At 38.3% G+C, this 27,550-nt stretch overlaps 1 protein-coding gene and 1 pseudogene across 1 annotated transcript; both read left to right on the top strand.

Annotated features, from left to right (window-relative positions):
* The window catches only part of LOC127421039 (GON-4-like protein), a 33,280-nt pseudogene extending 27,822 nt beyond the window's left edge, over positions 1–5,458 (top strand).
* Positions 5,459–6,413: 955 nt separating this feature from the next.
* LOC127420913 (protein disulfide-isomerase A3-like) lies at positions 6,414–26,721 on the top strand. The gene is made up of 13 exons (XM_051663522.1): positions 6,414–6,666; positions 7,064–7,142; positions 9,300–9,417; positions 9,556–9,663; positions 10,722–10,851; positions 11,006–11,119; positions 16,366–16,491; positions 17,990–18,172; positions 24,612–24,720; positions 24,836–24,964; positions 25,066–25,145; positions 25,227–25,284; positions 25,480–26,721. The coding sequence occupies exons 1-13, from the start codon at positions 6,506–6,508 to the stop codon at positions 25,567–25,569; spliced, it is 1,485 nt and encodes a 494-aa protein (XP_051519482.1). The 5' UTR covers positions 6,414–6,505; the 3' UTR covers positions 25,570–26,721.
* The last annotated feature ends 829 nt before the right edge of the window (positions 26,722–27,550 follow it).

Genomic DNA, 27,550 nt, shown 5'->3' with positions numbered 1-27,550 from the left:
ATAGATGACATCATGAGGAAAGAAAATTATGTGGATATATTGAAGCAACTTCTCAAGACATCAGCCAGGAAGTTAAAACTCGGTCGCAAATGGGTCTTCCAAATGGACGATGACCCCAATCATACCTCTACAATCAAGTTGTGGCAAAATGGTTTAAGGACAACAAAGTCAGGGTATTGGAGTGGCCATCACAAAGCCCTGACCTCAATCTGATAGACAATTTGTGGGCAGAACTGAAAAAGCATGTGCGAGCAAGGAGGCCTACAAACCTGTCTCAGTTACACCAGTTCTGTCTAGAGGAATGGGCCAAAATTCCAGCAGCTTGTTGTGAGAAGCTTGTGGAAGGCTACCCAAAACATTTGTCCCAAGTTAAACAATTTAAAGGCAATGCTGCCAAATACTAACAAAGTGTATGTAAACTTCTGACCCACTGGGAATGTGATGAAAGAAATAAAAGCTGAAATAAATAATTCTCTCTACTATTATTCTGACATTTCACATTCTTAAAATAAAGTAGTGATCCTAACTGACCTAAGACAGGGATTGTTTTCTACAATTAATTGTGAAAAACTGAGTTTTAATGTATTTGGCTAAGGTGTATGTAAAATTCTGACTTCAACTGTAGGGGTGATTGGGGCTAGTTGTCAGAGGGGCTATATCTTAGCAATGTTAAAGGTGCAGTCAGTATTTTTTTCCTCATTAAAAAAGTGTAACTCCTAAAGAAATGAACAGTAATCTTGAAGCATGTATAAAACCATGAGCACTCACATGAGATGAAGACTCAGTAACCTTATAATAGCTGCTTAAATCTACAAAGAAAGGGTGCCCTCATGGGGGCTGCCATGTTATGATCACATGACCAGCCGAATACTACTCGCTTAATCTCAGTAACTGCCGTGTTTTTGGACACTTTCACTCATGGATTAAACTAATCATGGCTGACTGTGAACAGTGAATTTTTATTATGCCATTGGTAAATGAAAACTACTGTGTTTGAATGATGCTGCATCCATGCCACAAAGTGTCAGTGTGAGTCTAAGATGGTCTAAACAAAACATTACTGAGTGCACTTTTAAGGTTTGGTGTCATTGCATTACTGTAGTGAGAATTTGGGGGTGAAATGTGCCTAATTGCCAAGAAAACAATTTATTTTTCATGTTTTGTAATTTTTAAAATTGACTTTTTGTGATTGTCCCTGTTATCCCTTCTTGTGTTATCTAGCAGCCATCTCTCATGTTTCTGACCATTATCACATTGATACATTGAACTCACAGGTGCTCATCGTGCCCACACTCAGGAGATGGATGTGGTGAAACTTTTGTAATTTACCACGACACGCTTGATGATGATCCTCACAGGGCCACTAAAGATGTCGCTTTTGCCCAAGCTTACCTAAAGAAGGCAAGAAATATTTATTCAACCCTTTTGGATTTCAAAAGATTTATGTGCACAGTTTTCAGCTTTTGTGATCTCCTTGTCCTTATGAAGTCTGAAATGTCCCAAAAATATTTGATATTGAAAGGTTGACTACAAGCCCAGTTGGCATAGCACAACAGATTTCCATTTCATCAAGTTACTATGATTCCTTTTTTTCTCACCCTCTAAAACTATTCATAAGATTTAAAGGGAACTCCCTCCTGCCTTTCTTCAGGTGTATGAGGTGCTGCAGGCAGCACCGGGGAAGTTGAAAAAGTTCTTGAGTATTCTGTCTGAGTTTGAGAAAGATCCAGAGAGTCGCTCCTCACTGGAGCTCCTGAGAAGACTCAAACCCATTGTGACTGACTGGCCTGAACGGCTTCGAGAATTTGCTGCCTTCCTGCATCCAGACCAAGCCAGAGAGTGTGGTCTGGTGAGAATTTGCCCTTGATTCTCATATGTAAAGCCAAATATAATACACAAGCATAGAGAGAGATTATCACGCCTTGTATACAGTGTCATAGTTAACACTCGCCAAGCACCAAATGCGAGAAATAATTGATTTTGGCAAGTACACAAAACGAGTGACTGGCCAGTTATGGTTCAAAACGCAGAGTATCCCTTGTTGACGTAAGTGATGTAAGTAAATCAAATCAAAGCCAGAGTGAATCGTTCTTCAGTGAATCAGTCAAAATAATTCACTAATGGTTTTGTATGTTTCATTAGCAAACTGGTCTGAATCAGAATTACTTTTTGCACAAATGACTGGAAAGTTAATGGAAAATCAGGGAATTAAATTGAGAAAAGTTTAGAAAACCTAATCATTTCAAAGTGAAAAAAAAAAAAAAGCCCATTCATTTCACAACAGTTTTTCTGCAATTCTAATTTGTGTAATGCACAAAATTACACCTGTGCGGCATTAAACAGTCTGTGAAAATGCACCCTTTCAAATATACAAGGGAATGTCAGCTTGACAATTACTTTGTCTTAGGGGAAATAAACATAATGGAGTAATGCAAAATATGGTTTCATGGCCAGTATAAATATTTGTGGACGGTAAATTCACTTGCAAATTGGCAGGTGTTGTAAAAAGTTAACCTCTCCATTATGTGTTCATCTAAAAGAACTGATATGATCCTATTTTTAATGTCTTTAGCTGGCAGAGAAGCAGGCGTTTGAATGAAGCAGACGCTTTCTACGCCAGCTGGAGCTTACTTTTGGAGAGCGATCAGCCCTTTTTTCAAAGGTTGTGCATATTCTGCAAGGGGCTCCATCACAGGATTTTGCTGGCTCTAGACAGGTACTTAAAAAGGGACCCTGAATATCTGTCCTTTGTTATCTGTTAAGTGCAGGTCTTGTCTTTTATTGGGTTTGCCTTTTTCTCAGATGAAAACTCAAATATCATCAACTGTTCCTCTATCACACCGACTTGCTGGAGGAATTCTTTGTGTTTTTTAAGCAGCTTTGCCCTCAAGTGCAGTTGATCTTTGAGGAGAATGAGGATGATGCAGATCATTTATCCAGTGTGGAAACAATTCAGGGCTTGGAGGGGAGCAAGCCATGTCAGCCAATCAGAACTCTCTCACCAGAGAGGAAGTAGAGCCCCCCAAAACAAGCATGTCCAGGTATAATATGAAGAGACCATTAAAACTCTTCTAAAGCATATGTCCTTCTAGTTCTGTTTGATTGTACACTCTGAAAAGATTTTGGAAATACCATATTAATTGTATTTGTATCAGCAAATTATACATCCACAATGTATTTTAGATTCAGTTTTCAGTTTTATCATACATGATCTAATCCTCTCTCAGATGACAGAATTTAAAAAGCACATTGCACATCACTGTGGCCACAGAGTTGGACAGTGAGGTAGATGAAAGTTGTTCAGTGGAGAGTTAGCAGTCTTCATTTAAAGGCACAGGAACCTCAGTCTGTGCCAAGAATATCTTACACTCACCAAATGGGAAGAAAGTCATCCTCTGGACAACGTTAGAAACACTGCACAACATTTAGGGTCTGTTCCAAAACCTATTGAGCTAACCAAACACATTTTTTGCATCCATCTGTCCTGTTTTTTATTTTTTTTTTCCGTTTTTATTATTATTATTATTTGTAGTTTATTATTTTTACAAATTCTTTACACGTTTTTTTGGTATTATTATTTTACACAGAGTTAGACATTTTTGTGTCTGTCTGGGCTGTTTTTTTTTTTTGTTTTGTTTTTTTCACTTGTTTTATTACACATTTTACAGTTTTTTTGTTTTTTTTTCCACAGTGCATTTTTGACTCCAGCTGTGCTGTTTTTCACTCTTTTTTTTTTCACAGATTTTTTTTCCATTTATTACATTTTTTTTATTATTATTATTTTACACACAGGTAGACATTTTTGTGTCCGTCGGGGCTGTTTTTTATTATTATAATTTTTTTTTGTACATTTTTTTTTTTTTTTTACACAGTTCATATTTGTGTCCATCTGTGCTGTTTTCCACTAGTTTTGTTTTACACATTTCACAAATGTTTATTTTAACAATGGGTTTTTTTTTACTAGTTGTTTTTTTGTTTTTGTTTTTTACACATTTTACACTTTTTTAACAGTTTATTTTGTGTCCATATGCAGTTTTTTTTACTAGTTTTTTTTTTGTTTTTTTTACACAGTGCATTTTTGTGTCCATCTGTGATGTTTTTTACTATTTTTTTTTTACACTTTACAATTTTTTTAAACTGCATTTTTTTTGTCTATCTGTTTTCCATGTGCTTTTTGCTTGTTTGTTTTTACACATTTTACACTTTTTTCTTTTTTTTTACCCATTACATTATTGTGTCCCATGTGTGCTGTTTTTTACTAGTTGTTTTTATTTTTATTTTTATTTTTTTCACATTTTACAGTTTTTTTCTTTTTATTTTACACAGAGTGCATTTTTGTGTCCATATGCACAGTTTTTTACTAGTTTATATATATATACACACATATTACACTTTTTTTTTTTTTTATGGACATTTGGACATCTTTGTGTACATCTGGGCTGTTTTTTATTAGTTTTTTTGTTTGTTTGTTTTAAACAGTGCATTTTTGTGTCCTGGCCAGCTTTTTACTTGTTTTGTTTTTTACACAGAGCGCATTTTTGCTTTCTTCTGCGCTGTTTTTGTACTTGTGTTTTTTTTTTTACACTAAATGCATTTTTTCGGCCGTCTGCACTGTTTCATTATTTTACTAGGTAAATGTGCTTTGTCTTTGACCATTGCACCTCATCTCTCTGTTTTTTTCAGCATTTCGTGCAGGAGCAATGCAGTTTTAAGACACTGTCAAGTTAAAAGAACTTCAACATTTAAAAACACATCTGGATACATTCTGTTCGTGTTCGGTCTAAAAGGCCCTAAGGCAGTATTCTATATGGAACCTCAATAGTGACTGATTTGGAATGCATAAAAATACATATCACACAAATATTGGCTGAAGTAGTATATTTTTAATAATATTGAACTATTTTATCTACGGTTTTTGGTATTTATAATCAACACTTCTAGATTCATCCGCCATCATGGATTTATTGTTTCACAAAGGTTATTATTTGGCTAAAATTAGGTGTCTTAGGAGGCAGCAGAATTAAGTTACCTACATTTTGGGACAGCCTTTGTGTCAGGAGTGGCAATGATGCCTTAAAATGCTACCTGCATAGACAGCTCACTAGGTTTTGGAACATAGCTTTGGTCTGACATTACATAGTACTTTTTTTTTTTTCATATACTATATATATACTGTATATATAGATATTTAGTTTGTATTTATAAAAAAAAAATCATTGTTATTATATATAGATTTATTTATAAAATGACTAAAGTTGTTTATTTATCACACATTTAGAGGTATATATTTATATATTTATATTTATTTTTAATCAGTGTTTCTCTGTATTTTGTTTGTATGATGAAAAAGGAGGCAGACCGTGTAAAACTGACCACCTGTCAACAGAGAGGAGCCAAGCCGGCCACATTTCATGCTATTGCAGCCCAGCTTGGCAACAAATCAGTCAATGAGGTTTGAGCACTCTCAATTCACACAGATTCTAAACTTACAGTTAGAAATCTTGAGCATGATCGTAAGCAGTGTGCAGTAACCTTGGGTTAGATGATAATTGAATTCCTCGAAAATTACATTTACTAACATTGCAGTACATTGCATTTACATCAGCATTTTAAATTGCAATTGGAAAACAACCAAATGTTTTTTGTCTTCATAGGTTTTGGAACACTTTCAAGATCTTAAGTTGTTCCACAAATCCAGCAAGTAACCTTACACAAGGCAGTCGGACACGGAGGATCAGTGCAGTGCAATAGAAGATGAACCTTACTAAAAATATAATTCTGTTGAATATTAAGACTTAAAAGAGTGCAAGTGGGACCTGCCTCCTAAATGGAAAGATAGACAAGATAGACACCACTGTAAATGTGTTTTTTCCTGAAATACCTGAACAATGGAAATACCGTGTAGTATTATGAAATATATGATACCTGGGTCAAAATATATTTATTTGAAGGAATATGAATATTGAATTGATCTGTTTCAGACTCTCTCAACAACTCAGATGCGAAGGACTCTTAATTTGAGGCATTTAACATGACATAAGTGGACTTAATTTAAATTTTGACATTACTGGTCAATTGTAGTTTTATGTAAACAAATATATAAGGGATGGTCATATCCATTTGTATTTAAAGGAATGTCACAAATAAATTATTTTAATGTTTACTGTCATAAATACGCTGAATTTTCTTTTGTGTGTGTGTGTGTGTGTGTGTGTGTGTGTGTGTGTGTGTGTGTGTTCTCTGACTGTAGTAGTGCGATACATGTATCTCACGAGAGAAACATGCTCCGGGATGTGCTTTGATTGACAAGGAAATCCACCAATGACCGCTTTACAACTCATCACATGTGAACTTACTAACCAATCATCGATTTCTTCAGTGATATATTCTGTTGTCGTCCCGCCCCTCACACGGGCACACATATCTGTGGAAACCACCCGGTGTGGAGCGAAGGGGAGCAGTTTTAGTTCAATGTTTCTACATTTAGGACTTCTTTCATGTATTGATGGATAATTCGATGTTGCGCGGGCTTTTATATGTGCTCGTATTTTGCGTGTTGGGCACGACAGCGCGTGGACGAAAAGATGTGCTCGAGCTCAAAGACGCCGACTTCGATTACCTCGCGCCCGAGCACGAGACCCTGCTCGTGAAGTTTTATGCACCATGGTGAGAGAATAATGATACATTTACATATATATATATTGGTGCCATTAAGAACATTTTGTTGAAAATTATAACGTACAGGAGAATGTATGCGAACGTTTTCAGCTTAGTACAATGTTGTTGTCTTTTGTCGCCTGAGCTGTCCATGGTACCTAAACCTAGCAGAGAGTTGCAATGCAAACGCGTGCAAACTCGATTTTGTAATATTTGTAAAAAAAAAAAAAAAAAAGGCACTTCTTTTTAATAAAGCATAAATTGTAGCACTCATTGCAAGGAGCTCTGGCAAAAGTCACATAATCATTTCTTCTTTGCTTTTATCACAAGTGGATTATTCAGCATCATTGCTTTCCTGTTATTACAACAGTTTGTTTATTTGTTTGTTTGTTTGTTTTGTTTCCAGGTGTGGCCATTGTAAGAAACTTGCCCCAGAGTTTGAAAGTGCTGCTACTCGTCTGAAGGGAACAGTAACTCTAGCCAAGGTGAATGTTTTAAATGTACATTTGTCCTTTCCTGGATCTTTTGGTGATGGAAGCATAAGGTGCTTCATGTGTAATACTGTGTTGCTCTTAGGAATATCCCGGGTTCAAAACCTGCTCTATTAACAGCATATGTGGCATTCATGCAATAAAATAATTATGACTTAATATGTAGCACACAATAATTTTGACTAATCCCTCCGTTTGTAAAAACAAAGCATAAATCACATTTACATTAACCCTTAATGCAGTGGTTCTCAACCTTTTTGACTCCTTGGCCCCCCACTGTCCAAGACAATATTTGAAGGCCCCTTCGCCCGAAACTAGACGTGTCTGATTAAAATAATTAATCATGGATAATTTTGATTCTAGTAGTTTCAGAAAGAGTCTGTTTATAATTTGTGGGCATACATCTTAAAGTATTTATTTTAGCATTTTAATTAAGTTGAATTAATTTAATATTTCTTATTTTAAATTCATTTCAAGTCAACTTGAGACCCCCTTGGAAGTGTGCTGCGGCCCCCTAGTGGGTCCGGCCACCTGGTTGAGAACCACTGCCTTAATGCATGACCCGGGACTTAATTCCACCTCCTTTATCTCATCCATTTTTTGTAGTTATGCCCACACCTCCTTAGTATTCCTCAGTTTTTCTCTTGTGAATCATCTAACAATTAAAAAAAAAATGTTTACTTACCAAAAGTGTATGGGGTCTTTAGTGACCAGAGATATGTAATAATGTCGCAATATATATTTCCAATTCTATAAATACATATTTAATGATTATTTCATATCTGTTCACAGGATATATCATTCTTTATTACAAGACAAATGAGTGCCATATTCATATTAATTACTACTATATTAAGTCAATTTTCTGTGACACTGGTGAATTATCAGTATCCCAAATGCCTTTACACATTCATATTATACATGCTATTTGTTACTCAAGGTGGTGCTGTTGTTTCAGTTGATTTACATTTGACATTACTATTTCAAGAAGAAACAACATGGAGATAAACTTCACTGTAGTAAGTGTAATACATGAACAGTATGATGTGACTATTGTCATTTGGGTGTACTACTGAAATTATGTAAGTTGTATGTCTATTTAGACTCAATAAGTGCCTGAGAAAATACATATGTGTAACTTATGTGTAGCTCGATATGTGTTTGACTGCCAGTTGTGTCTCATGAAATTTCAGTGTGGAATGAATCCCGTTCTATCATTTTTTTGCATAATCCCTTTGATATATGAAAAATAAAAGGTCAATTTTACACTATCTGGGCATTTTGTAGATCCATTTGTGATAGATATATGTGCTGGGTCTCTAAAGATCAGAGTTTGTAATAATGTTTGGCAAAACGGCAATGTATTTAAGGGTTAATGCACTGACAATGGAAGGTGGGTTTAAAAGCAGAAATGTGAATCTTGTAATTTTTTAAAGTGCTCATATTATTTTATTTGTATGCAAAAATGTTTGTTAATTTGGCAGTATAGTTGTCTAAATCGGTTTTTTAATAGGTGGACTACTGTTATTGGCGGATAGTACGACAGTTAGAATGAAATAAAAGAAAAGTTAAGAATGTTATTTTTAAATGGCAGTACTCTGTGCTAACGGTGGATGATTTAGGCCTATCAGTTTCAGTGTTTCCAGATCTCACAAGAGAAACAAGGCACCTGTTGTGGAAAAACACTTACAATTAAGGAATTATTTTGATTGTTTTTTAAAGTAACATTATCCTTCAGAATAAAAAAGAGAGGAGCCTAATTTTTTTGGTCAACAGGATGTGGTGTAATTCGGAATATTTACTGTGATAAAGACCTCTGGTCTTTGGATTCATGAAAAATTATCGGAAAAAAATTAACAGGTTTCCAGCATTTAAAAATAATGTTTTCAGCCCAGGAACAATTAAAAGGGATTTTGTTCCCATTTTCGGTTGTTATTTTTTTCTCTGCAAAAAAATTGTTTTTCGTTCCTTGAACCATTTTAGCCTCTGGTCGAAGGTAATTTTCTGTTGTAATTGACAGCATTTCAAAGATCATTCACCCAGATCATTTCTAGGGACAGACAAGGATATATTGTTTAACTAAATTGTTCAGCATTGCTAGTGCAATACATATTGTTCTGATGGTTTAAAGATGCATGACATTCCTTACAGGTTGACTGTACTGCTAATATAGAGATCTGTAAGCGCTATGGGGTCACTGGATACCCAACGCTCAAAATATTTCGTAACGGACAGGAATCATCATCGTATGATGGGCCTCGCTCTGCAGGTAAAAATTTGATGGATTCCCGTATGCTCATTCATTATGCTCATGAGTTCATCACCTTTTAAAAATAGACTAAATAAAAATAAATTTCTCTCATAACACTGTTTTGGATATAATCTTAAAATGTGACTGTGTCTACAGATGGAATTGTAGACTATATGAAGAAGCAGGCAGGGCCTGACTCTATGCCACTTAATAGCGATTATGACTTGGAAAACTTTATTAACCACTTTGATGCCAGTGTAGTTGGTAAGTGGTTGTTTGTTGCCTTTACTACTCTGATTAATTTATTAGCTTATTATGATTTCTGTATTTGAGAGAAAGCATCTAATACACTGTAACTGTGACATGAGAACTTCATACACTGATCAGCCACAACATTAAAACCACCTGCCTAATATTGTGTAGGTCCCCCTCGTACCACCAAAACAGCGCCAACCCGCATTCTGAGATGATATTCTTCTCACTACAATTGTACAGAGTGGTTATCTGAGTTACCGTAGACTTTGTCAGTTTGAACCAGTCTGGCCATTCTCTGTTGATCTCTTTCATCAACAAGGCGTTTCCATCCACAGAACTGCTGCTCACTGGATATTTTGTATTTTTGCCATCATTCTGAGTAAATTCTAGAGACTGTTGTGTGTGAAAAACCAACAATCATGCTACGGTCCAAATCACTGAGATCACACTTTTTCCCCATTCTGATGGTTGATGTGAACATTAACTGAAGTTCCTGACCCGTATCTGCATGATTTTATGCACTGCACTGCTGCCACACAATTGGCTGATTAGATAATCACATGGATGATTGTTGGTGCCAGATGGGCTGGTTTGAGTATTTCTGTAACTGCTGATCTCCTGGGATTTTCACACACAACAGTCTCTAGAGTTTACTCCGAATGGTGCCAAAAACAAAAAACATCCAGTGAGCGGCAGTTCTGCAGATGGAAATGCCTTGTTGATGAGATCAACAGAGAATGACCAGACTGGGTCGAACTGACAAAGTCTACGGTAACTCAGATAACCGCTCTGTACAATTGTGATGAGAATAATATCATCTCAGAATGCTATTCTGAGAAGCGGGTTGGCGCTGTTTTGGCGGCACGAGGAGGACCTACACAATATTAGGCAGGTGGTTTTTATGTTGTTGCTGATCGGTGTATGCTCCAAATGCATATGCAAAAATACAGATGATACATGTATGTTTCATATAGTCTCTGCAGAGTAATCCATTTTAGATGTAGATGAGCACATATTGTATTTAATGTATTTTGCACTTTTGTTTAATTTCTCTGTTCAACCCTCAGGGTTCTTCTCAGGCAGAGACAGCTCTCAACTGGCAGAGTTTCTTAAAGGAGCCAGTTTAATGAGGGACACTTTCCGATTTGCTCACACCACAGACCTTCAGCTGGGACACAAATATGATGTCAAATATGAGTAAGCAAGGGGGAATGACAAATGTATCCGGTTGCCGTTAGGAATGGTCAACACTGAGAAGATAGTGAATGGAAATTTAGGGAAAGGTGTTGCACCATTAGAAAAAAATACACCCTGTGAGTACAATATTGAAATCTAAATGCTTTTTCTGCAGATCTGTACTTCTATTCAGACCCCCCAGACTGAGCAGCAAGTTTGAGGAGAGTGTCGTGCACCAAAGAGGACCAATGTCCATCACAGGCCTGCGTCGCTTTATCAGAGACAACATGTGAGCAGATTTATGCATTGTTTCTTTACACAGACACCCTGTCAACACCAAAGCAACCAATGATGCGATAAGTTGTGCCACAGCAGCTTGAGGTGTGTCTACACTTGAAGCGTCAAAGTGAATGTTCTAAAATGACACTGACCAATCAGCTGTGATTTCAATGGATAGATGGGTGAATAACATGTATCCTAATTTATTTTGAAGGGAAATCCATTGGTACTAAAAATATACTAATTATATAAATATATTAATTAGGGTTTTAAATTTTTTTATCAAATTAATTACATTATATGGCGATTAATTAATCAGATTAATCGCAATTCATTGCATATACAGTACAGTGCTGTGAAAAAGTATTTGCCCCATCCTGATTTCTTCTGTTTTTGTGTATATCTCATACTAAATTGTTTCAAAAGTTCTAACAAAATCTAACATAAAACAAATGCAATCTGAGTAAACACAAAATACAGTTTTTAAATGATAATGTTTTTTTATGAAGCATAAAAGATATCCAATAACAACTGGGCCTGTGTGAAAAAGTATTTGCTAAATCTATGAATAATGGGGTTCAGCTGGACTAGACACACCCAGGCCTGATTACTGCCAGCCCTGATCAATCAAATCAACACCTAAATACAACTTTTTCAGCAGCATGAAGTTGGCTAAAAGGTCTCGCCCTGTAGCACACTATGCTAAGGTCGAAAGAAATTCCAGAAATGTTGAAAAAGGTGATTGAATTACATCAGTCTGGGAATGGTTACAAAGCTATTTCAAAGGCTCTGGGACACCAAAGAATCAGAGTGAGAGCCATTATCTCCTTGGCACAGAAGTGAACCTTCCCAGAAGTGGCCGACCTTCCAAAATTCCTCCAAGAGCACAGCGACGACTCATCCAGGAAGTCACAAAAAAGCCAAGGACAACATCCAAGGAATGGCAGGCCTCTCTCGCATCAATAAAGGTCACTGTTCATGACTCCACTATCAGAAAGACATCCATGGAAGAGTGGTTAGGCGAAAACCACTGCTAACCTAGAAGAACGTAAAGGCTCATCTGAATTTTGCCAAAACACACATTGATGATCCTCAAACCTTTTAGGAGAATGTTCTGTGGACTGATGAGTCGAAACTGGAACTGTTTGGAAGACAGGTCCCATTGTATCAGGCATAAATCATACCAACGATCAAGCATGGTGGTAGTAGTGTGATGGTGTGGGGATGCTTTGCTGCTTCAGGGCCAGGACGACTCGCAATAATTGAGGGAAATATTAATTCTGCTCTCTACCAGAAAATCCGGTCATCAGTCCGTGAGTTGAAGCTCAAGTGCAACTGGATTATACAGCAAGACAATGATCCAAAGCATAGGAGTATGTCCACCTCTGAATGGCTCAAAAGAAGCAAAATTAAAGTTTTGGAGTGGCCTAGTCAAAGTCCTGACTTGAACCCAATTGAGATGCTGTGGCAGGAACTTAAGTGGGCAGTTCATACTCGAAACCTTCCAATGTGGCTGAACTAAAGCAGTTCTGCAAAGAAGAGTGGGCCAAAGTTCCACCACAGCGTTGTGAATGACTGATGTCCAGTTATCGAAAGCGTTTGGTTGCAGTTGTTGCTGCTAAAGGTGGCAAAACCAGCTATTAAGTTTAAGGGGGGCAGTTAGTTTTTCACATGGGTGATATAGATGTTGGATAACTTTTTAGCTTAAAAAATATATATACATTATATATGTTTGAAAACTGTATTTTGTGTTTACACAGATTGCCTTTGTTTTATGTTATATCTCGTTTGAATATCTAAAACAATTTAGGATGTAAAGTACACAAAAACAGAAGAAACCAGGGTGGTGGCAAATACTTTTTCACAGCAATGAATATATAAATATTTGCTGAAAAAGCCCCTCAAATAATATTGATTGAATATATATATAATGATCAAATTAAATTATAAATAGTTATATTTAAATAACTGTAAATATAATATATATTATAAAAATAATAATTCAGGTAATTAAAATGTAGTACATTATTGTGGAAGATGAGTAAAGCATTGATGAAACAAAAAGTGGCTTTAGAAGGCAATTTATTTATTTCCATATTATTGAGCATAAGACTATTGGGCAGTTTCACACTGGCAGTTTAGTCCAAAACGGAGCACGTGAACATGGCAATGTGAAATCTGCTTTGCGGACCGCAGTACTGAACCCGAGACTACCTGTAGGAGGTGGTCTGAGGTGGTTTTCACACTGGGCACGTTTGCTGCAGTCCGAATCAGAGTATGATTGATCCCGGCACCCCCCGCAACGTTGGTCTGGTTTCAGACTCCTGTATGGGTGCTTTCACACTGGCAGTTTAGTTCGAAATAGAGCACAGTTCGCATGAAAAATTTGTAATGTGAAAGCTGTCATGCGGACCGGGGTGCGCACCGCGGTACCGAACCCAAGACTACCTGTAGGAGGTGGTCTGAGTTCAGTTGCAATGGAACTGTAGCGCAATTCGCGTGAATGCGAAAGCAACTCAGACTCGGGTGCGCACTCGTTCAAGAAGTAAATTAATCTGCGCATGCGTTTTAGCTGATGACGACATCATTAGTTTCGACAACACATGAGGATCCACACATTCCTGAAAGTCCCAAAAAAGTAATGACACCACAATGACATACAAGTACAATCAACACTATAAATACTGTCTGTCTATCTGTCTGTCTGTCTGTCTATCTATCTATACACCTTATAAATACTATATATAAATACTATTATAGGTTATAAATATAGGGTATAATAGGAGATGACAGTGGCGATAACTTCACCTTGGACACGAGCGTGAGTAAGCATGCAGTGTGAACAAAGATGCAAATGAATTCCTTGCAATCAGCTGTCTCCTAAAAAAAACGCCATTTGCGAGCAGCAGCAAGCCGCCTTCCCCTGGACATCTGATGAGTTATGCCATGAAGCGCACATATACGCAGTTGTCGTTCACTCTGCTGTGCATAATGGCACCAAAATAACAAAAAAACAAAGTATGATGAGTCGCATTGTGTTCACCATGTGTGTTTGTGATGACGTAAGATGAATGCAAATGGACCGGGGTTCGATAGAATCAAGTGATTGTGAAACCAGACCAACGCTGCGGGGGGCACCGGGAACAATCGCACTCGGAATTCATACACTGAGCAGCCACAACATTAAAACCTCCTTCCCCTGGACATGTACAACTGCTGAATTACAGCATGCGAAGCACAGAGACGCAAGTGTCGTTCACTGGTGTGCATAATGACAAAAAATGTATAACAAACACACAAATATAGCAACACACGTTGTGCTTTCCATCATTTACACGTTTGTGATGACGCAAGTTGATGACGGAAAAGCACCGGGGTTCGACAGATTCATACATGAGTCTGAAACCAGACAAACGCTGTGGGGGGCACCAGGAACAATCATGCTCGGATTCAGGCCGCAGCAAACGTGCCCAGTGTGAAAACCACAAACATGTCTTGAGGTACCTGCATTTGGAATTGAGCTCCATCTAGCTGTGTTTGAACGCTAGTACATGTTCTCATCTTGTGCCGTCGCTGGTGCCAAGCAAGCCAGAGGGTGCTTTCACACTTGAGTCGATTGCTTGGAATGAACCCAAGTTCGTTTCCTCCCTGCTGGTCTCTGTTCACATTATATTTTTTGGGTCCGAACCACAGTCCGATTACGTCATCAGCGTGAGTACAAGTGGCAGCTGTTTACCACTGTAACTAGGCAACAACTCAAGAAGACATCAGCTTCGCTGTGTTATTAATGTATTCATCTCTTTGGATTTACCACCAAAACATTACATGCACAAAACAACAATTATGTTTGTCTGCCACGGATGCATTGAATGTGCAATGATGTGAAGAATATTAGCGTTTGTCTGTCATGAGCCCGCGGATGTGTTGCAAGAGATGTGAAGAATGTGAGCTGATCTCTGAATGTGATTTATTTAGACACAAGCTGGTATGAGAAACGCATTATACCATAATAATTGCGATCGGGAGCCTGCAAAGACGCAGATTATATGTCATCAATAGAGGTTCACTTCCGCGATTTAGTACTATAGACTTTATTCACGCTAGTGCTATCATGGGAATGACAACGAGGCTGCAAGGGATAGATTTACAGTCTCTTCAATGGGCTGTACTGCAGTTTAAAGTGTTTTTTGGATCATTCTGTAGATAAAACATTGATAAAATATCTGTCCAAGAACTTTCAGTATACAAAGAACTCCAGACAACGTGAGTTGTGGAGAATCAGATGTGATCAAGGAGTTTTATACAGCATTATACCGTTCGTGCCATTGAAGAGATGGTAAGTCTATCCCTCACAGCCTCGTTGTCATTCCCATTAAAAATCAAAGATGGCGCTAGCATGAATAAGGTCTGTTGCATTCATATTAGCAGCGAACTGCACCGGAGTTCACATGAACCGTACCCCAGACCACCTTTTCAAGTGGACTTGGGTGTGGTTTGCGGGTGCCCAACCGATTTTGGAAAACAGCGTTCATACCACCCAAACGAACCGAACTTTGACATCATTCGAACTCGGGTGTGCACCAAAAGTGGTAGTGTGAAAGTTTTGTTCATTCTCTGTACAGCTGCGTGTTGCCTATACAGATGGAGTTTCACTTACTAACCCCCTGCTGAAAACGGGTGGTACTTCAAGCATGAATTTCTCTAATGGTAGGAATATTCCATGTAATGGTCAGGGGACATGATTAATTGTTTTAGTTTGTTTAACACGTAATCGCACCGAATTAATACGTTAAACCAACAGCCCTAATATTAATATAATGTTATTATTTCAACAACTGCATGTGGTTAAAAACAAAAGGTGATTTAAATAAGTAGACTAGAGACCAGAAATATCACTATCTGGCTTTGATGTAATGGTCAGAAATTATTTAAATATATAAGTAAAATTAATAGCAAAATGATATGATATCACACAAACGGTATTATATATGGTAAGTAAAATCAATGTGTTGATTTCAGAATCAGACGGATGGGATAATAAATTATCTGGAGTAGCTTGAGCACATCAGAAATAGGACAGGTCATCCATCCATGTTTAGTGCGACGCAATGGACGCATCCAGTGCAGACAGTATCATTGACTATAACGGGAGTTATTTGCTTTAAATGCAATGTGCCGCTTGAAGCTGGTGTAGACAATGTGTTGGCCTTTAAAGATTTAGAGAATGGATGGATGATGGTTGTTTCTGCTCTGTAGTTTTGGACTCTGTCCCCACCTGACCAAGGAGAACAAGGATACATTGAGGAAAAGGGATTTGTTGACTGCGTACTATGACTTGGATTACCTTCTCAACCCCAAAGGCTCCAACTATTGGAGAAACAGGTAAGCTGGTCAGACACCATGTTTGTGTCAGAAATTGTGAACTGTCAGAGTATGTACTGCATTTGATGAAGGACGCACCCCTCAGCGGTAAAACAGTATGTTATTTAGGTATGTAGGTGAGAGTAGTATGAATAGATTACTAGACATAATTCATCCAGGAATGTGGACATTGTCCTGTGACCCGAATATTTTTGTAACTGCTGATCTTCTGGGATTTTCATGCACAACAGTCTCTAGAGTGTAAAGAGAATGGTGCCAAAAACAAAAAACATCCAGTGAGCGGCAGTTCTGTGGACAGAAACGACTTGTTGATGAGAGAGGTCAACGTTAATGGCCAGACTGGTTTGAGCTGACTGAAAGGCTACAATAACTCAAATAACCGCTCTGCAAAATTGTAGTGAGCAAAATATCAACTCAGAATGCATGACATGTCGAACCATGAGACGGATGGGCTACAAAAGCAGAAGACCACGTTGGGTTTCTCTTCTGTCAGCCAAGAAAAGAAAACTGAGGCTGCAGTGGGCCTACCATCTGTGTACCTCAGCAGAAATCCAGATTGATCAGATCAGGCTGGTTTTCCAGTCTATAACTGTTCAGTTTTGATGAGCTTGTGCCCCTGCAGCCTTCGTTTTCTGTTCTTGGCTGACAGAAGTGGAACCCAACATGGTTGTAAACAAGCAACAGAGCACAAGGAACAACTCTCTTGGTATGTTTAGCACATACTGTGGAAATGAACTGTTTGACCTGCATTTTTTATGTGATTTATGTTTCAAATTGTGCTACTTGATGAGGAGAGTTTCCTGCTTTAAGCAATTGGACTTTTGATTTTCACCTGGTGGACAATAAGACAGGCAAATAAATACCATAGACTTAACACTGAAAGAAAGAAAGAAAGAGAGAAAGTGAAAAAGAAAGAGAGAAAAAAGACAGAAAGAAGAAAAAAGAAAGAGAGAGAAAGCAACAGAAAAAGATGGAAAGAGAAAGACAGAAGGATGGAAATAAAGAAAAAAGAGAGAGAAAGAGACCGAAAAAGACAGAAAGAAGGAAAGAAAGCAAGCAAGCAAGAAAGAAAGAGAAAAGAAATGATTTAATGAATGAATAGAGACTTGGGATGTGGGCTCTTTTGACTTTGAGCCAGTAAGTAACCAACCAGAACACCCTAGCAACACACTAAAACTACTCAGAACACCTTCACAACTGCACTGCACCCTGCAGTGGCGGTTCTAGCTTGTATGGCGCCCTGGGCGAAACCCGCTTCAACACGCCCCCAAAGTTGTATGTGTGGGTGCCTCATGCCGCCCCACCGCAAGATGCTGCCCTGGGCAACGACACCTGACAAAACACCCACATCACGGGAAAATACCACTCACAATTTCTTCAGAAAAAGTAAAAATCTAGTTGATGTTCAGTTCATGGTCTTGTGGTTGTAGGTCATTGGCACTTTTGATTTATTGTCCCTCTCCATCTCTCTCTCTGTCTCTGTTTTGATTACATGTAGAGTGTTGAAGGTTGCATCTCGGTTCAGTTCTCGGGGTCTGCTGTTCTCTGTGGCTAACCGTAATGACTTCATGGACGAGCTTGAAGATGAGTTTGGTCTGGGCGCGTCAGATGGGACCGAGCTGCCGTTTGTCACCATCAGGACACGAACAGGACACAAATACACCATGAGAGAGGAATTCACGTAAGCACAAACCAATAGATAGGATTGATAAGTCTGTCCCATCTTAACAAACATAGCTGGACTTGCATCTGAGGCACACTTACAATGTAAAACCATTTGACTTTTACAATCAAAAAATTCTATAATGCTTCTGTTCAAACACAATAGTTTTCCGTTACTGATGCCATTGTTGAAATGCACTATTCACAGTCAGTCATGATTAATTTATTCCACAAGTGAAAGTGTCTGGTAACGGGGCAGTTTCTGAAATTAAGCGAGAAGTATTCAGCTGGTCATGTGATCCTAACATGGCTGCCCCCATGAGGGGACCCTCTAGATTTAAACAGCTTTTATAAGGTTACTGATACAACTGGAGTCTTCATCTCATGTGAGCGGTCATTATTTTATGCATATGTTTCAAAATTACATGTTCATTTCTTTAGGAGTAAAACATTGTAATGATGGAAAAAGTTACTGAGTGCTTCTTTAAAATCAGAAGAAAATTGAAAAGAAACTGAACTTTTTATATACATATATATATATATATATATATATATATTGTATATAATATATATATATATATATATATATATATATATATATATATATATATATATATATATATATATATATATATATATAATTTTATGATTAAAAATTTGTTATTGATTCTTCAAAGACAAAGAAAAACATATATACAATGAATCAACAGAACCCCACCCGACTCCAAACGAACGTCCAGTGGTCTTACATAAGTACACACACACACAGAATAAAAAATATATATAATAAAATAAAATAAAAATAAAAAATAAAAATAAAAATATATATATATATATATATATATATATATATATATATATATATATAATAAACATACAACTCTAAAACTATGCCTCTCTCTCCACAGTCCCACTCTGAGAGCCCCCCAAAAACATCAATATCTACCCCATTTCCCATTAAAAGAATCCCAAATCCCCAGCCTTCTACATGTTACCTTTTCGAAGGCTGCCACCCTTCCCATCTCCTCGCACCACTCCGGAATTGAGGGTGCTCCCACCGACTTCCAACCCCTTAAAACAATCTGCCTGCCTATCATAGCACTAGTGAGGACCCAACATTTTATGTATTTGACACCTACGTTGATGACCGCCCCGTCACCCAAAACACAGAGTCTGGGGCAAATCGCAATCCAAATGCCCAACATGTCACACACAAAACTCTGTACTTTCAACCAAAATTCCTGAATCTCAGCGCACCACCAAAAAACATGGGCCATGTCCCCATCCTCCGATTGGCAACGCCAGCAGGTGGGTGTGTCTTTAAGACCAAGCCTACACAGTCTAGAGGGGGTCCAATAGAATCAATGTAAAATCTTAAATTGCATATAGCGAACCCTTGCATCTCTAGATGCAGACTTGACATTTTTAGAATTCCAGTCCATACTCCCTCCTCCAATACCAAATTAAAATCTTTCTCCCATAATCTCTTGATAGAGGTTAAAGCTCCGTCCCCCAGACTCTGAACTAGCAGGGAGTAATACACCGCTGCCTCATGACCTTTTCCAAAAGCAGTAATCACCACTCCCAGAGTATCTGCCGTTTTAGGGGGGTGTATGCTACTCCCAAAAATAGTACAGAGCAGGTGGCGCAACTGTAAATACCTAAAAAAAAAACTGAGATCTGGGAATCCCAAAATGTTGAGCCAAATTACCAAAGGATCTCAACACTCCACTCTAATATAGGTCACCGAGTGTAGTAACCCCACTCACAGTCCACTCTGACCAGTAGAAGGGGGACTTATCAATACATAATTTTGGGTTCAGCCATATGCTCGAGGCAGCATTCAAATAAATGTCTGAATTAAACACTCTGGACACTTTTGTCCATACCAAGAGCAAGTGCGAGATAACGGGGTGTGACTTAGCTTCTCTGGTTAGTTTAATAGAGGCTTTGCAATGGCGAAATAGGGGCAAGAACTTCCTGTTCAATAGAAAACCAGGGAGGGGCTCTTTCAGGTGGAAGCGACCAATGAGCCAAATGCCTGAGTCCCAATGCATAATAATAAAGCAAAATCTTGGGTTGGCCTAGCCCACCTATGTAATTTGTTGAAATGTAGTCTGGGATGTTTACCATTCCAAATGAAGGACTTCGCTATGCTATCAAATTGCTTGAAATAGGGGAACATCTATAGGGACTGTAGCAGGTAGTTGAATTTTAGAATACAGTTCATTTTAATAACATTAACCTTCCCAATCATCGATAAATGTAGTGAAGCCCACCTGTCCACATCGCTCGAAAACCTTTTTATTAAAGGGTCAAAATTAACTCTAACTAAATCAGACAAATTTGCTGGGAATAAAATACCCAAATATTTAATGCCCTGTTTGGGCCACTGGAAGACGCCCGGCTGGAAGGCCGTTACTGGACAGTACGCTGTCAGAGCCAAAGCTTCGGATTTAGACCAGTTGACTTTGTATCCTGAGAACTTGGAAAAGGAATTAATAATTCTGAGGAGGCAAGGCATAGATCTAGTAGGGTCAGAGACAAATAATAAAATATAAAAGCAGAAGTTTATGTGCCACACCTCCCGCCATCACCCCTGGAAAATCATCTTCCTTTCTTATCGTGGCTGCTAATGGTTCCAGGGCAAGACAGAACAATAATGGGGAAAAAGGGCAACCCTGCCAAGTGCCCCTATTCAGAGTAAAATAATCTGAAATTAATCCATTTGTTTGTACCACTGCTACAGGGTGTCTATAAAGTAACTTAATCCAACCAATAAATGTACTCCCGAGCCCATACATTTCCAAAATCTTAAAAAGATAATCCCATTCTACCATATCAAATGCCTTCTCTGCATCAAGTGAGATGGCAGCGGCCGGAGACTGATCATTTGCTACTGACCACATAATATTGATGAGACGCCTAATGTTATCCGAAGAGCTACGGCCCGAATAAACCCCACCTGATCTAGAGATGTCATAACTTTACTTAATCGGTTAGCCGAATTTTTTTTTACATCTAGCTGGATCAGGGAAATTGGACGGTAACTTTTACACTCACTTGGATCTTTGTCCTTTTTAAGAATCAGACTGACCCGTGCTTGTGTAATGGTTGGTGGAAGCTTTCCATTCTTTAATGATTCCGTATAAACCTCTGACAAAAGTGGAGCCAATTCTGTAGCATAAGATCTAAAAAATTCAGCGGTAAAACCATCTGGCCCGGAGCCTTGCCTGTAGATAAGGCCTTAATTACCTCGTCAAGCTCCTCCAAGGTTATCTCAAAATCAAGAGAATTTTTTTGCTCAGTCATCAATTTAGGGAGTTCTAATGGTTCCACACATTTTCTAATATCTTCAGTAGATGCAGATGTAGAACTACAGAGATCAAGATAGAATTCTTTAAAGGCATTATTAATATCAATGGCTGAGGTAAAAATTTCACCACCAGCAGATTTCACTGAGGGAATGGTAGAAAAAGACTCTCTCTGTTTTATATATCTAGCCAAAAGCTTCCCTGCTTTGTCCCCCGACTCAAAGTATGACTGTCTTGCCCTGAATAACCAAAACTCCACTTTCCGCGACAAAATAGAATTATATCTGTATTTCAATCGGGTAAATTCTCTGAGGCCATCAGACGACATTCAGCGCTTCAGCTCTGCCTCTGCACTTTTAGTATTCCCTTCCAACTCCACAAGTTCTCGTGCTTTGGATTTTTAGTAAATGAGGCATACTGTATGATCCGACCCCTAAGAACCACCTTAAGTGCTTCCCAGGTCACGCCCACAGAAGATACTGCATTTCTGTCTTTAACATTTGCTGAAAATCAGGATTTTGCAAAAGGGATACATTAAAGCGCCAACTATATGATTTATTTTTCTCCGTATGTGGCAACGCCTCTAAACTCACCAGGGCATGATCTGAGACTAAGATGTTTCCAATCGAGCAATCAACAACAGATGAAATGAGGGACTTGGATATAAAAAAAAAAATCTATTCTAGAATAAATCTTATGGACTGATGAAAAAAATGTATAGTCCCTACCAGATGGGTTCAAAAGTCACCAAATATCTGCAAAACCAAGATTTTTACACATCCTGTGAAGCGTCAATGTTGCTCTAAGAGGCTTGCACACTTTTGCTTCACTATGGTCAAGGACTGAGTCCATCAAAAGATTAAAGTCTCCTCCCAATATTATATCATGAGGGGTGCCAGCGGCTTGCAACATCCCTTCAAGATCAATAAAAAAGCCGTGATCATCAACATTTAGGCACGTAAATATTAGCCAAAACCAACCTTTGTCCCTGAATTTCTGCTAAAACAATAATGATTCTCCCTAATTTATCTTTAATCTGTTTGAGAGATTTTAATTGTAGATGATTACTTATCAATGTAATAACTCCCCTGCTCTTACTTGAAACGGCACTAAAGAACACATGCCCACCCCATATCTTCCCAAATTTTTCAGCTTCCTGCGAGGAAATATATGTTTCTTGAAGAAACACTATATCACATTTCTTACGCTTAAGAAAAGAAATAACCTTCCTTCTTTTTATGGGGTGCCCCAACCCATTCACATTCCACGTGGAGAGAGACAATCCACTCATTAACTTTTGACATATTGATGTAATAGAAAAAATAAATTGTGTCAAAAACAAGATTATACAGACCACATTCCAACATTAGTGCAACAATCAAACCCCGAACTCCCCCCCCCCCGAACCAAACAAACCGAAAAAAGAAAAACGTGTGCATTAACCCCGCGCGCAACAGTGCCAACCAACGTCAATCCTTCTAAACTTAAAAGGTCCATGTACACCTATGAGAGCCCCTGCAACATCTTTGCCATCGGATCGCTCAAGTCTGGTGCTTCTGCACAAATATTGTGAGGCAAAATTACATAACAGAAAATACTTTGTAAAACAAACCCCAGCCAACAGGCAGAATAAACACAAAGAACGTGTAGATTAATTCATAGAACTGTCTCAAAGGTGTGTTCCTCCACAAAACAGATTCCAGCCAATATAAAGCCATTCAGTTTCCTCGGACAGACAAACAAGTGTTCGGTGAGCCGGCTGTTTGAGAGTGCAGCAGATGACATAATTATTTCAATGTCCCGCAAAAATACTCCACAAAACATACTCCAGCCAACAGGAGGCATGAGCACAAGGAACGAACAGATTAATCCACAACTGTCCCGAAGCAGTGTTATTCCACAAATCCGCTAGGCGGAACCAGCACAAAAAGAAACAAAACATGCATCCCGGTTCCTCAGATGGTCCAGAGTCAAATTCACTCGGAGGCTACATAAAGAAATATACCATGACTTACTCAGTCTGTCAACTTTATAAAAGACATCCTTTGCGTGGGCATGTAGATATTTTGCTGCCATCCCCAGCATCCACTCTCAATCTGGCCAGGAACCCCAGTGCAAAAGCGATCCTCTGTCAATGCAAAAGTTTCTTGAAGGAGAAATGTTATTCCACAAAACAAACTCCAGCCGCTAGGCGATACCAACACAAACAGAAACAAAAATGGTGCCCAGCTTCCTCAGACAATCGAGTGTATGTTCAGTGAGTCAATCCACTCACATGAGAAACACAAAATGGCTTACTCCAATGTATTTATGAAGGACAGTGCTTGCTTGGGATATGTAAATACCCTGCGGCCATCCTTCGTTTCTATTGTCAGTTTGGCCGGAAACATCAGTGCAAAAGCGATCTTCCGTTGATGCAAGAGTTTCTTAAACTTTTTGAATCCATCGCGATTCTCTCTTGTTGAATTCCCAAAGTATGGGAACAAGAAAATATTGTGATTCTTCCAAGAAAGCATTCCTTTGCTCCTCGCCTCGCGCAACACGTGATCTTTATCGGATGATCTCAAAAATTTGGCCAGAATTGATCTGGGCCTGTTTCCCTCAGCAGATCTGCGAGCCGGGACTCTGTGAGCTCACTCGATTTCCCGCTTATGGCTTATGTCGAGCAGTCTCGGGAAGAACTCGTCTAGGAATTTCACCATATCTCTGCCTTCTTCATGCTCAGGAATTCCAACAATCCGTACGTTGTTTCTTCGGCTCCTATTTTCGAAATCTTCCAGTTTTTCAAAAAAATTTCCCACTGCTATTTTGGTTGCGAGTGGATTAGCGGTTTATTACCTTTGCAATGACTCCAGATAATCGTTTCTTAACATCTGCCACTCTTGTAACCAACTCAGAGAATTTTGTTTCCATCGCCATAAACGATCAACGTATTAGAGCGAGATCCTCCAAGTCAGCAAGACTTGCATCACCAGCATGTTGGAGAGTTGATGCTGAATTTGTTTAGTATTACCCCAGGATAATCATCAATGCAGCAAACATCCTGACATCACATTTAAAGCACTTTGATTTGTTATAATGGAATTTAAGGTCAGTGTTCTTTATTTATGTCTGGTTGTAACTGTAAATATGAACCCTCCTCAGACGAGATGGGAAGTCTTTAGAGAGTTTTCTGGAAGACTATTTTGCTGGGCGACTGAAACGTTACATTAAATCTGAGCCTGTGCCTGCCAAAAACAATGGACCAGTCAAGGTTAGTGAAACATTTATTAAAAAGCAACAAACCCCTTAATTTGTATAGATTAGTTTCACTTTGTCTTCTTTTACTGTCACTACAAGCATTAAAATGGGTTGATGTTTTTGCGCAGGTGGTTGTGGCAGACACGTTTGAAGAGATAGTGAATGACCCAGAGAAAGACGTGCTTATCGAATTTTATGCACCGTGGTGCGGCCACTGTAAAAAACTGGAGCCCAAGTATACAGAGCTTGGAGAACAGGTAACATTTGTGTGACATGCTAATCAGTTGATCTCTGATCTCTTTCATCAATTTTATCACCGCTTGTTTTTCTCATTTTTCTGGTCTCGTTTGACCCTAAGCTATACGGTGATCCCAATATTGTAATTGCAAAGATGGACGCAACTGCCAACGATGTCCCACAGGGCTATGACGTACAAGGGCATGTATCTTACAATAGTTTTTACTTTTTTTAACATTTGTATTAGTGTGCTGTTTTTAATGTTTTATTATTCTTTTGCAGATTTCCTACAATATATTTTGCCTCCGCTGGGCGAAAGGATGAGCCAAAAAGATATGAGGTAGTGTTTGATGTAAACCATCACCATAATGTTTCTCCTATCGCTATGTTTGGGGGTGTAACTTGTGTAATGCTCATATTCATAGGTTGAACCGCAGTAAGTTAATTGTAATGCAGCTGCTTGTATTCATTATTAATTATACTGTAGATGTCATGTTCATTCATTTGTTTGTCATTATAAACCTTTTTTTTTCAGGGAGCTCGTGAAGTGAAGGATTTTATCAACTTCCTGAAGCGCGAGGCATCTAAGCCTCTAGTCCTGAATGGAGTCAAAGAAGAACTGTGAATATTTTAGATAAAATATTGGTGTATTTATGTTGCAGATTCTGTGCAACTCCGAGTGCAACTTTAAGTTCAGCCAGACAAACAAAATTTGTAATGTCAGAGGGGGGGGGGGGGGGTATTTGTTATATATTTGTTGCATGAGCTTCCTAACTGTGCTTATAATCATTTACCTCTTGGGAACTACTGGTTAGCCTGTATTGATCACTGTTGTTTATCATAGATCAATATTCATACCTCACAGTAAAATTTCTTTTTGTAGATTGGATAAATGGCTTATCAAATTATCAATGTTTTTGATTCCTTGCTCCTGATTTGCTACTGAACTGATCATACAGAATACCATCTTTTAACCCATCTCTTGCAAGCCAATGTGTTGCTGTCTTATTTACTGTGAAGACTGTTTTATTTAATGAAAACTACACATTACTTTTACTATTTTGTTGATGATAGATTGGCTGAAAACTTCTTGGCTATTTAATGTTCATGGTGTTTATTTATTGACTATATATGTGAAATCTGGGTGCAAGAGTTCCTACAGTAAATTATGTCTAGTCATTTTAGTATTTTTTTCTACATTATATGCCTTAAGATTTAGTATGTAGGGAATTTGTTTGATATTTAAACAAGGCTTTGTTCTGCTGACTTGAATATTCATTGCTGAGCAGGAAATACTGAAGATTCAGATCTTGTTTATTAAAAGACAATGACTGTCTATTTCTTTATTTCGTAGCTCAGACACATATGGAATCTCTTTAAAGATTGTTGCAAGATGTTAAAATTATGCTTAATTACTTGGTTCAAATATGTGAATGCAGCACATACACCAATCAGCCACAACATTAAAACCACCTGCCTAATATTGTGTCGGTCCCCCTTGTGCCGCCAAAACAGCACCAACCCGCATCTCAGAATAGTATTCTGAAATGATATTCTTCTTACCACAATTGTACAGAGCAGTTATCTGAGTTACCGTAGACTTTGTCAGTTTGAACCAGTCTGGCCATTCTCTGTTGACCTCTCTCATCAAGACATTTCCATCCACAGAACTGATGCTCACTGGATGTTTTTTGTTTTTGGCCATTCTAAGTAAATTCTAGAGACTTGTGAGTGAAAATCCCAGGAGATCAGCAGTTACAGAAATACTCAAACCAGCCCATCTGACACCAACAATCATGCCACGGTCAAAATCACAGAGATTTTTTCCCCATTCTGATGGTTGATGTGAACATTAACTGAAGCTCCTGACCCGTATCAGCATTATTTTATGCACTGCTGCCACATGATTGGCTAATCACATGGATGATTGTTGATGCCAGACGGGCTGGTTTGAGTATTTCTGTAACTGCTGATCTCCTGGGATTTTCACACAACAGTCTCTAGAATTTAAATTTTTTTTTTTTAAATAAATAAAATTAATCACACATTTGCACATATATAGTGAAATTCTTTTTTTTTTTTTTTTTTTTCACATATCCCAGCTAAGCTGGGGTCAGAGTGCAGGGTCAGCCATGATATGGTGCCCCTGGAGCAGATAGGGTCAAGGGCCTTGCTCAAGGGCCCAACAATGGCATTTTGGCAGTGCTGGGGCTTGAACCCCCAATCTTCTGATCAGTAACCCAGAACCTTAACTGCTGAGCCACCACTGCACCATTTACTCTGAATGGTGCCAAAAACAAAACACATCCAGTGAACGGCAGTTCTGTGGCTGAAAATGCCTTGTTGATGAGAGAGGTCAACAAAGAATGGCCAGACTGGTTCGAACCGGAAAAGTCTACGGTATTGGTTTTAATGTTGTGGCTGATCGGTGTATATAAAAAAAGGATACAGTGCAAGATTATATAATTCAAGTTTTTATGAATGACAGCCTCATCCTTTTCCAGCAGTTGATATTATAACTTTATATAAGCTATTCAGTACAGCAAATAATAATGTGTTAGCATCTAAGTTTTAAAAATGCTTTGAAGTTTTAGTTTAGCCAAATA

This window comes from Myxocyprinus asiaticus, chromosome 30 (assembly GCF_019703515.2).
Source record: "Myxocyprinus asiaticus isolate MX2 ecotype Aquarium Trade chromosome 30, UBuf_Myxa_2, whole genome shotgun sequence".
Lineage (NCBI taxonomy): Eukaryota > Metazoa > Chordata > Actinopteri > Cypriniformes > Catostomidae > Myxocyprinus > Myxocyprinus asiaticus.
Note: the sequence above shows the minus strand (reverse complement) of the source record. Positions and strands in the feature narration are given on the sequence as shown.